Below are 10,926 nucleotides of genomic sequence, written 5' to 3' on the forward strand. Positions count from 1 at the left end.
GCGCGGATTTGTTTGTATGAATATTGGGAAGTGGTCGCTGCCAAACAAAGAATTTATTTTATATTAGTAGAGCAAAACGTGACATCAATATTGGAGAAGGTGTTGTGGGTGGAAAAATATGAGGCGGATCCATCGTTAAGACAGATAATATTGGATGCAAGTAGCGCATCTTCAACTTTTGCTCCTCTTGAGTTTGTGTGCGTAGATCACCATATTGTACTCCAGGCGTCCTCCTAAAATAAGTGGTTTATCAATTGCAGAATATCAGAAGAAGCAAAATCTTGTGTGGGTGGAATGTAGATGCAAGCTGCTGCTAGTTTTGTTGGTGCATTAATTTCAATGGCAACTACTGAGAGATTAGACCGAGCAGGTAGTACTTTGTGGGGTAAGCTTCTTCTTATTAAAATAGCAGCGCCTTGTTTTTTTGTTGTTACGTGCGGGATATTTTTAAAATAGCCTACGTAGGATTTTGGAGTGTGAGCAGGTTGATTATGTGGAATATGAGTTTCATTAACCCTGGAAAGTCATGCCTCGTCGTTTCGACGACGCGAGTTTTTATTTTGTACAAAAGCCGAATGAATCAGAGCTGTGAAAATCTTTTTATTTAATAAAAGATTTAAGAAAAACTGTTTGATATTGTTTTATTTAGAAGATTTATAAACCAGGTAATGTGAATATATTGATTTAAGTATGTTTTGATAGGTAGGATAATATATTAAGGTCTTTGAGTAATGCCGTCGTCGAATCGACGAAGGATGACCTCTACGTTATAAAAATAGCGATGACCTTCTAGGGTTAAGGAAGATCATGGATGGAGTGTAAGAATTTATAAGAGTTTCTAGTTCGTGATAATTGTTGGCATAACCGTTCATATTTCATTGTATGATCGACAGCATACCGAAAAAAGTAAAGACAAGAAACAGAAAAGGGAGAAATATAAATAGCTAGTGAGTGGGGAGAGAAAATTGAGTCTTGGCAACTATGAGCAAACTATGCTTGGCATAGCGCATCTAGTCGAGTGAAGAAGAATGTTTAAGACTTAAGCTATTAGCGAATTGCGCAATGTCATTTAACTTAGCGCTTGCTAAGGTGGATTGCATTGCTTCGCTGAGCTGAGAGTTTAGAAAGGTGGGAAGATTGGTATTAGAACTTTGGGGGGATGGGGATAAGGCGGCAAGGCTTATTGCATTTGATTTTAATGAAGAGGTGGATGGTGTATCGATTGGTGGAGATATAGGAATGATGTTTGCATTATTGTTTGTTGTTGTAGTTTTTTCAGTGGGTATATTGATATTGTTGGTTGCTATGGGAGCAGGTAGCTTAGTAATTTCAGAGAATGATTGAAGAAAAGTGGGGGAGGGAGCTTGCGCTCTGTATTTCTTTGCTGCTACGCGCATACTGCACTTTTCTTCCGTTTTTATTTTTAATATTTCTTTCGCTTGTTGGAATTTTGGGCAACTAATTGAGGATGCGGGATGTTCACCAGAACAATTTGCGCACATTAATCTTGAGCATTTTTCTTCTTCGTGCGGAGGGAAATTGCAATTGACGCATGATGGAAGATTTTTGCAATGCTTTAGTGTATGGCCAAGCTTTTGGCAAGATTTGCAACGCATTGGGTTGGGGAAATATGGGCGAAAAGAAATTTTCCTCCATGCAACATCTATTTTTTCGGGAAGTTTGTAGCTTTCAAAGGTTAAAAGTAACGCACTTGTTGGTGTTCGAACTCCTTCAGTTTTTCTCTGAAATCTGTAAATGGATGTTACACCATATGCTTCTAAGCCTTCCACAATTTCGTTGTCTGGGACGTGATTGAGGAACGGAGCGAAAATTGTGCCTTTGGCACTATTGAGTTGCTCATGGTATTTTGCTTCGATTTAGCAGATGCCTGAGAGGATGTTGATGAACTTTTCGGCCATTTTTTTATTTTTTGCAAGTAGCAAGAGATTTCCATCTCTCATCTCTGTGCTTTACACATCTACTTACGGCGTTAAGGGCTTTATGTACCAAAAACATGAAAAACGTGATAGGGGCTTGTTGTTGTCGCACGATTTTAATACAATGAACTTAGGATCGTCATTCTTTGTAATGTTTACAAGAGGGAGATCAGGAAACTCTTCAACAGATTTGTTGGCTTTTTTCCTTTTTGATCGTGGACTAGAGGAAAGCAGGGCAAACCTGTTTTCCCCTAGGTTAGTAGCCCCGGGGGGCATGTTGCACTTATAGGTTATTAGTCACTTGGTAGAGTATACCTTGTTCGCACAAACAAAAGAAACACGTGGGATAGAGCGCAAAAAAAGAATAATTAAAGATAACTGCACTGAAGCGGGTGAGAAAGTCAGACGAGATCCGAAAGAGAGCAAACGTATGCACACGGCGGGGTTTAGTCGATGACTGATGTATAGTTAAATATTTCAATTACGTTGCTTACTATCTTGTATGTTTTATTTATTTAAGCTTGTTTTCTTCGCTACAATATACGTATTTTTGTGAAATATAATAGTGGTACTCATTTAACGTCGTAAACGTATGGCAACATCGCAAAATTACAATATCGTAAAACAGCTGTTAATTTTTACATGCATTTCATTTTACAACAGTCTTGAAAATATGCGAGACCTTTTTCAGTGGCATTCATGGCATGCTTACAATTAATTCACAATAAGCTGATATTACCACAATATTGCCAAAGAGCGCTCATTTAACATTTGTTGCCATATTGCAAATTTACTATATTTATATCATTGCAACGTTAAATGAGTACCACTATTATTTTTATACTCTCGCAACAAAAGTTGCTAAGAGAGTATTATAGTTTTGTTAACATAACGGTTGTTTGCAAGTCACAAAACTAAACGAGTTAGATATAGGGTTAAACATACATATATATGAAAATGATCAGGATGACGAGATGAGTTAAATCCGGATGTCTGTCTGTCCGTGCAACGGATAACTTGAGTCTTGAGATATCTTGACGAAACTTGATACACATGTTCCTTGGGACCGTGAGGAGGTGGGTCTTGAAAAAATTTAATTTGAATTTATTAAAACGAGATAATTTTATAATCTCGGATTATCAAGAGAGGAATTTTGTATGAAATCTCGTTTCTTAATTACAGATTATCGAGTTAAGCTCGTAAAAGGAGATAATCTCGTTATATGTAAACATAGTATAAGAGAACAACGAGATAACCTGCCTTGTTGGAAGAATATAGTGAAAAAGCGGTAGAAATACTGGCTTCTATTCATAAAATTAATAACAAAACATTTAAAAAATTCTAAAATTTGGATCCAAAGATTTCATGAGTTCTTATTTATTCTGGTTAACAATATTGGAATGCTGAATATTTGGCATGTTACAAATTTCATTTATAATTTTAATTTTTGTGTGTTCAACAAACATTTCGATTGTGAGCGTTTTTTGCACACATATATATGTACGTATATATATTTTTTCCACTTTCATTTCGGGTGTTTTACTCATGCTCGTTATATTTTTGATTTTTGGATTGTAAACGAAGTTTCGAGGTTTTCAACATTTTCTTCACGCAACTCCAAATTTTTCAATACATTTTCAATTTTTGAATGTGTTGGCATACTTTTTAAAATTCCAGGGGTTCTACTTAACAAGGGCGACGGTACAGGCGCCCACATGTTGTTCAATCGCTGAAAGCTGGTACGATACTTATTATGGTTGTGCTGAGCTACGTTTTCCCATTCCAAAACTGGATAAACGCATGCATCGATATTTTCAAAAATACCAGACCACTCATTTTGTGTCTTTTTCAAAAAGGCCTGCTTTACTAAATATATAGTAATATCATTTTCATATTGATTTCCTGGAAATTGGTTGAGTTCAGGTAAACCCAAATTATTTTTAAAAATTTCGAAGAACTTTGGTTCCAATGCTCCCACAGCCATATATTTACCATCACTTGTTTCGTATAAATCATAAAAATAAGAACCTCCATCCAACATGCTTTGACCAGAATTACTTCCCCATATGGGAAGAGAACGAGACAAAAATAACCACGAGGATAAATAAGCTACTCCTTCACACATTGAAGCATCAATTATTTGTCCGCAACCAGAACGATGGCGTTCTAAAAGCGCTAAACAAATTCCCATTGCACATAGTAAACCTCCACCAGCGAAATCTGCTAAGATATTTAAAGGTGGAGTCGGTCTCTTACCATGAGAACGCAACATAGATAAAACACCAGAAATCGCAAGATAGTTAATGTCATGTCCTGCTCGTTTCGCTAAAGGTCCATATTGACCAAAGCCTGTTAAACGCGCATATATTAACCTGGGATTTTCCTTGCACAATACCTCCGGCCCAAGCCCAACACTTTCCAACACGCCAGGTCTAAATGGATCAATCAGTACATCATGAACTTGAATAAGTTTCCGTGCTAGTTCACGCCCTTCTGTTGTTTTTAAATCAATGTTTATAGTCGACTTTCCATGCGTCAACACATCGAAGTTGTTTTCCCAAACCTAAAATAAATAAGTACATATTTCATAAAACAGGTAAACCTATTCCAGTTATACGAAAACATGCTATAATAATATACAGACATATACATGTATTATTGTTACTCTCGATCCAGTAGCGATTAATAATTTAAAAATTAGGTAAAGTTGAGAAATACTTATAAAGGGTTCCCCCTTTTTTTTAAGAAAAAAACACTGAAATTCAAATTCAATATTTATCATCATTCGAAAGTACATTATTTGGCATTTATTTTTTAAAGATTATCTCTTTCAAATGTTGGCCGCGGATACGGCTACGGCTCATCAATTGAGTCCAGGTTTCGATAACTCGCGTGACAACGTGATGAGACTTTACACTTTACACATCCCCACAAGAATAATTCTAACGGTGTGATATCACACGATATTGGTAGCCAATCGACCGTCCCAAAATGTGAAATTATCTGCTCACCACTGATTTCTGTGAAGTGTGGGAAGTGGCGCCGTCTTGCCCAAATGTTGCCGAGATCACGAGCTTCAATTTCAGACATAAAATAGTCGGTTATCATGGCGCGATGACGGTCGGCATTGACTGTTACGTTCTTACCGCCATCATTTTTGAAGAAATATGGACCCATTATTCCACCAGCCAACATGGCTTTGACTCAAAAACGTCAGATCTTTTGGAACTTTTCCAGAACCCAAAGAACGGAGGTTAAGTAGCTTCAGTTCTTGCATAAGCTGTATTTTGTATGCTTTTAATTTGATCTCGACGTAAAATGCGCCAAGTCGTTCCACAAGACAGTCCGATTTGCTGCTATATTTTCTTCACTGAGTGCTCGACGTAGTCTATTCGGTCGAATATCAATCAAATAGTAATGATGTGTCTAAAGATCGTGTTGCGAATAGTTTAAATTGAACAATTTGTAAATTTTGTTCAGCGAATTTTCCACAATGAAACGCCAAACAATAACAAACGCGGGATCCGCCTAAAGATGCTTTTTATGAGCGCCTAGAACGCACCTATGTACCCGACGATGTCAAAATCGTGCTTGGCGATTTAGGGTGGGTAAAGAAGATGTATTTGGCACAACAGTCGGAAAATTCATTTTCCATAACGAAACAACGCCAAACGGCCTGAAGTTGATGAACTTAGCTGGGGCCCGCTATCAAATCGATCATGTTGTAATAGACGGAAGACATGTCTCCAGTGTTTTAGACGTGCGTCCTTCCGAAACCACTATCTGGTAGTAGCGAAGATATGCATTCTCCTCTGTACAGCAAAGAACGCCCGCCAACAACCACAAGAAGGGTTCGACGTCGAAGAGCTGCAATCGCAATCATCAGCATCTCGATATATGGAAACTATGGAACGGCATCTCAAACTCATTGCGTACTGCTGCAACCGAAACAATTGGTATTCGAAGCAGACTGCCTACCTTGCAACATTGCGATCGACCACAATACTTGCGGGGTGGGAAAGATATATAGAGCTGAAAAGGGAAGAAATTGAGAGCAGAAGGTTTCAACACCGGACCGGGTACTGATGTCCAGGGCATACTGGATTAATTGAGGGAACACTTCTTCTGAATGGCAGTGATAGTGCAACACTAGTAGAGGACGAATCCCCAATCGATGATGATGGAGCATATGCCGCATTGCCCGACCATGAAGAAATTCGAATAGCAATTCCCCGTTCGAAAAACAACAAAGCGGTGTGGGCTGACAACAACAAATAAGGCGACGAAGAACTGATAAGATGCATGCACTCTTCTTTGCAGAACATGGTCAAAAGAAAGCATGCCCGACGATTGGATGCCCGTTAGATGATTTCGACGACAACTAGACTTATGCTCTTCTTTTCAGGCAGGGATAGATAACCACTACAACAACAATAACAACATTGGAATCTAAGTGAACTTTGTCCAATCCACAAAAAGGGAGACCCCACAATCTATGCTAATTACCGTGAGATTAGCTGCTGGTGTATGCCGATGAAATCGATATTATTGGAAATAACACAAGCGCCGTTACTTCTGCTTTTTCAGTCAGCGCATTAGCGACTTGGCTCCCACGTCACTGTTGGCAGTCATAATTTTAAAGTTGTAGATAATTTCGTCTATCTTGGAACCGCCATTAACAGCAATAATAATATCAGCCTTGATATCCAAAGCCACTATTGCCAATTGTAGGCAATTGAAAAGTAACATTACCTCTCTCGACGAACAAAAATCAAACTCTATAAGTCCCTTATCATTCCCGTCCTGTTTTATGTTGCAGAAGTGTGGACGATGTCAGCATCCGACGAGACGGCACTAGGAGTTTTCGAGAGAAATTTTTGGCGGATGATTTACGGTCCCTTAAACATTGGCAACGGTGAATACCGCAGACAATGAAGTTTTATGAGTTATTCGACGACATCGACATAGTGCAGCGACATTTTGAGAGATAACAATGTAAACGAACCAAAACTTAAAAGTCTATTCGATGTGCAAGATGGCAAATGAAAACTTTATCCATATTTATTTGGACCATCCCGGATCTAATAATGATTGTAAATTCTTTAAAAGATCAGAATATTATAGAAAAGCGGTAATTAATTAATTACTTAGACCCCTTTCACACAGGCAATTCCTGTTACGGCAATTCTTAGTTTTATAGGAGAGGGGGCGACGAGGAGAGGAGAATCGCGCCGAGTCTGCTGTGTTCGGGCAACACGCTTTGTGTTCTTATTCGTAACAGTTCGCTGCTAGTAACAGTGTTGCATTTGCGTACATTTTAAAATTAATGTATACAATATATTTGAAAATTTGAATTTAATCATTTAATTTTGTATGTAATTTGCGAATACATATAGAAACATGCATAATATAATTAAAATATGTTAGAAATTGGAAAATAAAATTAACTAATAAAAATTAGTTAATGAAATATATTTTTTGTTTGGAAACGACGCGTACAAGAAGATGAGGAGATTATATGAAAGAGAATGAGAGAAACACATGAACAGAGTTGTCGTACAAGAATTGCTAGTGTGAACGCAATGGGCGAAAGCAAAAGAGAATCGCCCGAGAATTAGCAACAGGAGTTGCCTATGTGAAAATGGACTTATCAGCTGAGAGTTCTATCCCGAATATCCCTAGTATTTCTAACATCAGCGGATTATTATTATAAAATATGTTTTGTGAAGTACTGAATTTTCCAAAAAAACGCTAATATTATTATAGCCTCCACTTAAGTGTCGTTCCCGCTTAAATACATGTAATATTTAAGCTACAAATCCTCCTTTAAGTGCCTTTAATTCTAAAAGAAAAAATTATTACTGTAATTATTTTGTTCATAAATTTTCATTTAATAGTTATGGTAAGCCTACCCCCTTTGTTTGTTAATACAACAGTTAGATTTCCGGGTTTTCTGTGTGGGGCTTAACTGAATAATTACCTGTAATTTTCGTTCCATGTTTTGGGTTTAACATCCGTGAATGCATGATAAAATTCAATTTTCCAATTTATTTCTATACAAAATCATTTAGAAATTGTTAGCATGCAAACAAATTTTGAAAAATGTTATTAAAATAAAAAAAATACAGAAACAACTTATTGGAGTGTAAATATACAGCCCTATTCTGTGCACTTTACAAATTCAACAAATTTCTAATTTGTAAAAAATTGAAATTTATCAAGCATTTCGTATTCTGTGTCTAAAATAAAAAGCTTTTTTTTATAAGTTGTTAAGAAGTAAAATGCTCTTGACAAATAAAATATCTAGTTGTGGATAGGTGTGAAAGTGAATTTGTTGCAATGGAGATATTTTACTTTTGTCGTTATTTCTATACAAAGAGGAAAATATGAACATGTTGATTGCTCGCGGTATTGAGCCGTTTTTATATTAAGAAGTTTATTTTTTCCTTTTTTATATAAAAAAAATTAAGATAATGAGGGTAACTTTGAGGACATTGTTTTCTCTATATTACATACGATTACAGCTTAGCAAATTTTTGCCAATAATGAATTTCGTAGTCCCCAAAAAACTTTTGTGAAGCTAAACATAACTACCAACTAAATCAAAATTGCATTCCAAATAGTTTTAAATATATTATAAAGGACATATGTACATATGTGTATGTATTATATTATATAGTATTCTATGGCTTTGCGGGGGAGCAAAAGATTAGGGGGGATATGGGATGGAAAAGCGAATAGCCTCTGCCATCCGATTATCAATTAACCTCATTTACGCGTGACACTCCCTGGTTTGGTTAGTGAGGCTAACGAGGCTCTGGCGACCGAGTAAAGGCGGTATAACCTTATCATCCATTTTGAGTAAATGGGGTTGTAAAACCAAACCAAATACTTTGCATCAGGTCCGGGACGCTTCAGTCGATATCTCGATCAGAACCGGATAGATAGGCTGATAACCGGTCAATCGTAAACCAAACTTATTAATGAAGCTACTTTGAAGAAGGCTCGGTTAAAACAAACACTCATACAAATAACGACTTTATGCATGAAAAATAGGGCCAGATTCGGAGCATGGAATATTTGCGCACTCTCAGAAACTTCACGTCTAGACCAAGAGCAAATGATTTATTCTGAAATTGAAGTTAAATTACCAACTATTTTGCAACAAAAATTGAAATGCATGTGAAAACGTACTTTATAGAATAATTCAAATAAATTTTTCAATTCAATTCAATATAATTGGACAGAAATCAGCTGTTTCTGTTTCCCACACGTGTGGGGAAAAGCTATGCGTACTCAAGCTTTTTATTTTATCATAATTGTCACAGAATACCAAAAAATTTCTTACTTGATAAAAATTTGAAAAAAATTTAATTTTTTTTGTTATTTTGTCAAGTGCACAGAATAGGGCTGATAATCTATAGTGCATAGTAAAAGTGTAAATAAATTAAAAATAGTAATAATACTAAACATATAATAAATACATTAATAAATCCTAAACTTTATTTACAAATATCTTCAACAACACAAACCTACCACACAACAAATTTATTATAAAAGCTATGCGTACTCAAGCTTTTTATTTTATCATAATTGTCACAGAATACCAAAAAATTTCTTACTTGATAAAAATTTGAAAAAAATTTAATTTTTTTTGTTATTTTGTCAAGTGCACAGAATAGGGCTGATAATCTATAGTGCATAGTAAAAGTGTAAATAAATTAAAAATAGTAATAATACTAAACATATAATAAATACATTAATAAATCCTAAACTTTATTTACAAATATCTTCAACAACACAAACCTACCACACAACAAATTTATTATAACGGTATAACTGTTAAATCATATTAACCATAGTAAAATTGTGTACATATGTACATATGAAAAGAACTTAAAGCGCCCTTTGCTCTATAAGTCCAAACAGTGCCATAAATATTATAACTTATCAAATAATTTACCTTATCAACTCTCAACACCGAAGCACCAAAATCTGCGAGAATTTTCCCGCAAAAAGGCCCTGGCGCGAGACCAACAAATTCCAAAACCATCACATCCTTTAGGGGCATTATTAATAAAGTGACACTGTACTTAGTAAATACAAACATATATTTATGCTATTATTATAACGGGTAAGGTGTGCCCAATTCATCGATTATTTTCGGAAGTCGATGCATGTGACGATAAATATCAATCTTTCGAATATGACTCTTTCCTCGCTTAAGTGCCCCAATAACATGCAAGACTTTTGACACACTTAAGCGGGACAGGCACTTAAATGAATCCCCATAAGTGCCTCGAACTACTTCCCAAGCTTTTTCTCAAATACAGTACTTTTCGTTTAATTGACCCTATGGTTAATTGGTTTCCCCGTTTAATGGAACGGTGTTATCGGGCAAAAAATATAGCATATGAAAGCACATGTAAATTTTCTCGGATAATTGGACTCGGTTAATTGATTTTCCCGCTTAGTTGGTTCAAAATATATGCCATCAAAAATCATTTTCCTTTTAAATTTCCCCGGTTAATTCCATCAAATAATATTGTTGAAAAATCTAATCTTCTAATCAACACTGTATAATTTTTCAATAATAAATTTGAATAACAAATATATATATGTAAATATGTACATAAATAGATTAATAGATCACTATGTATGTAAGTACAAAAAATTGTTATTGCATTTTCTCCTATAATGGTAAAAAATATTCAAATATTTGAAAATCTGTAAGTGCACATACATATGAATACAAGTATGCAGTAGGTGGGTTTAAGAGGTTGAAAACATGAGTATATTTAAATTTTTTTAATGTATACAATCATATATTGCATTCAGCATATTAAAGATACATATTTAAACAGTATTTTGTGAAATTAATATTTACAAATTCCGAAAGCTTAGACGTTGTTACCTCATCCATGAAGTGTCCAAAAAAGGTTCTTGGCGTGGACATCATAACTCATTATTGGTTCATCCAAATCAACGA

The 10,926-nt window shown here is 35.5% G+C and overlaps 1 protein-coding gene across 2 annotated transcripts; it reads right to left on the reverse strand.

Annotated features, from left to right (window-relative positions):
* Positions 1–3,284: 3,284 nt before the first annotated feature.
* LOC105219451 (alpha-methylacyl-CoA racemase) lies at positions 3,285–10,094 on the reverse strand. Of its 2 annotated transcripts, XM_029045066.2 has the most exons (3): positions 9,901–10,087; positions 7,918–7,990; positions 3,285–4,500 (listed from the first exon to the last, which is right to left on the reverse strand). In XM_029045066.2, the coding sequence occupies exons 2-3, from the start codon at positions 7,933–7,935 to the stop codon at positions 3,490–3,492; spliced, it is 1,029 nt and encodes a 342-aa protein (XP_028900899.1). In that variant the 5' UTR covers positions 7,936–7,990; positions 9,901–10,087; the 3' UTR covers positions 3,285–3,489. The 2 variants fall into 2 exon arrangements, with proteins under 2 accessions (XP_028900899.1, XP_011193886.1); XM_011195584.3 differs by lacking the exon at positions 7,918–7,990 and having other exon boundaries at positions 9,901–10,094.
* Positions 10,095–10,926: the final 832 nt, after the last annotated feature.

The sequence above is a fragment of the Zeugodacus cucurbitae genome, chromosome 3 (assembly GCF_028554725.1).
Source record: "Zeugodacus cucurbitae isolate PBARC_wt_2022May chromosome 3, idZeuCucr1.2, whole genome shotgun sequence".
Lineage (NCBI taxonomy): Eukaryota > Metazoa > Arthropoda > Insecta > Diptera > Tephritidae > Zeugodacus > Zeugodacus cucurbitae.

Coding starts and splice junctions, on each gene's coding strand:
- LOC105219451 (XM_011195584.3), bottom strand. CDS start 10,047: ATGTTTGTATTTACTAAGTACAGTGTCACTTTATTAATAATGCCCCTA. Junction 4,501..9,900: donor CGGTGTTGAGAGTTGATAAG/GTAAATTATTTG, acceptor TATTTATTTTAG/GTTTGGGAAAACAACTTCGA.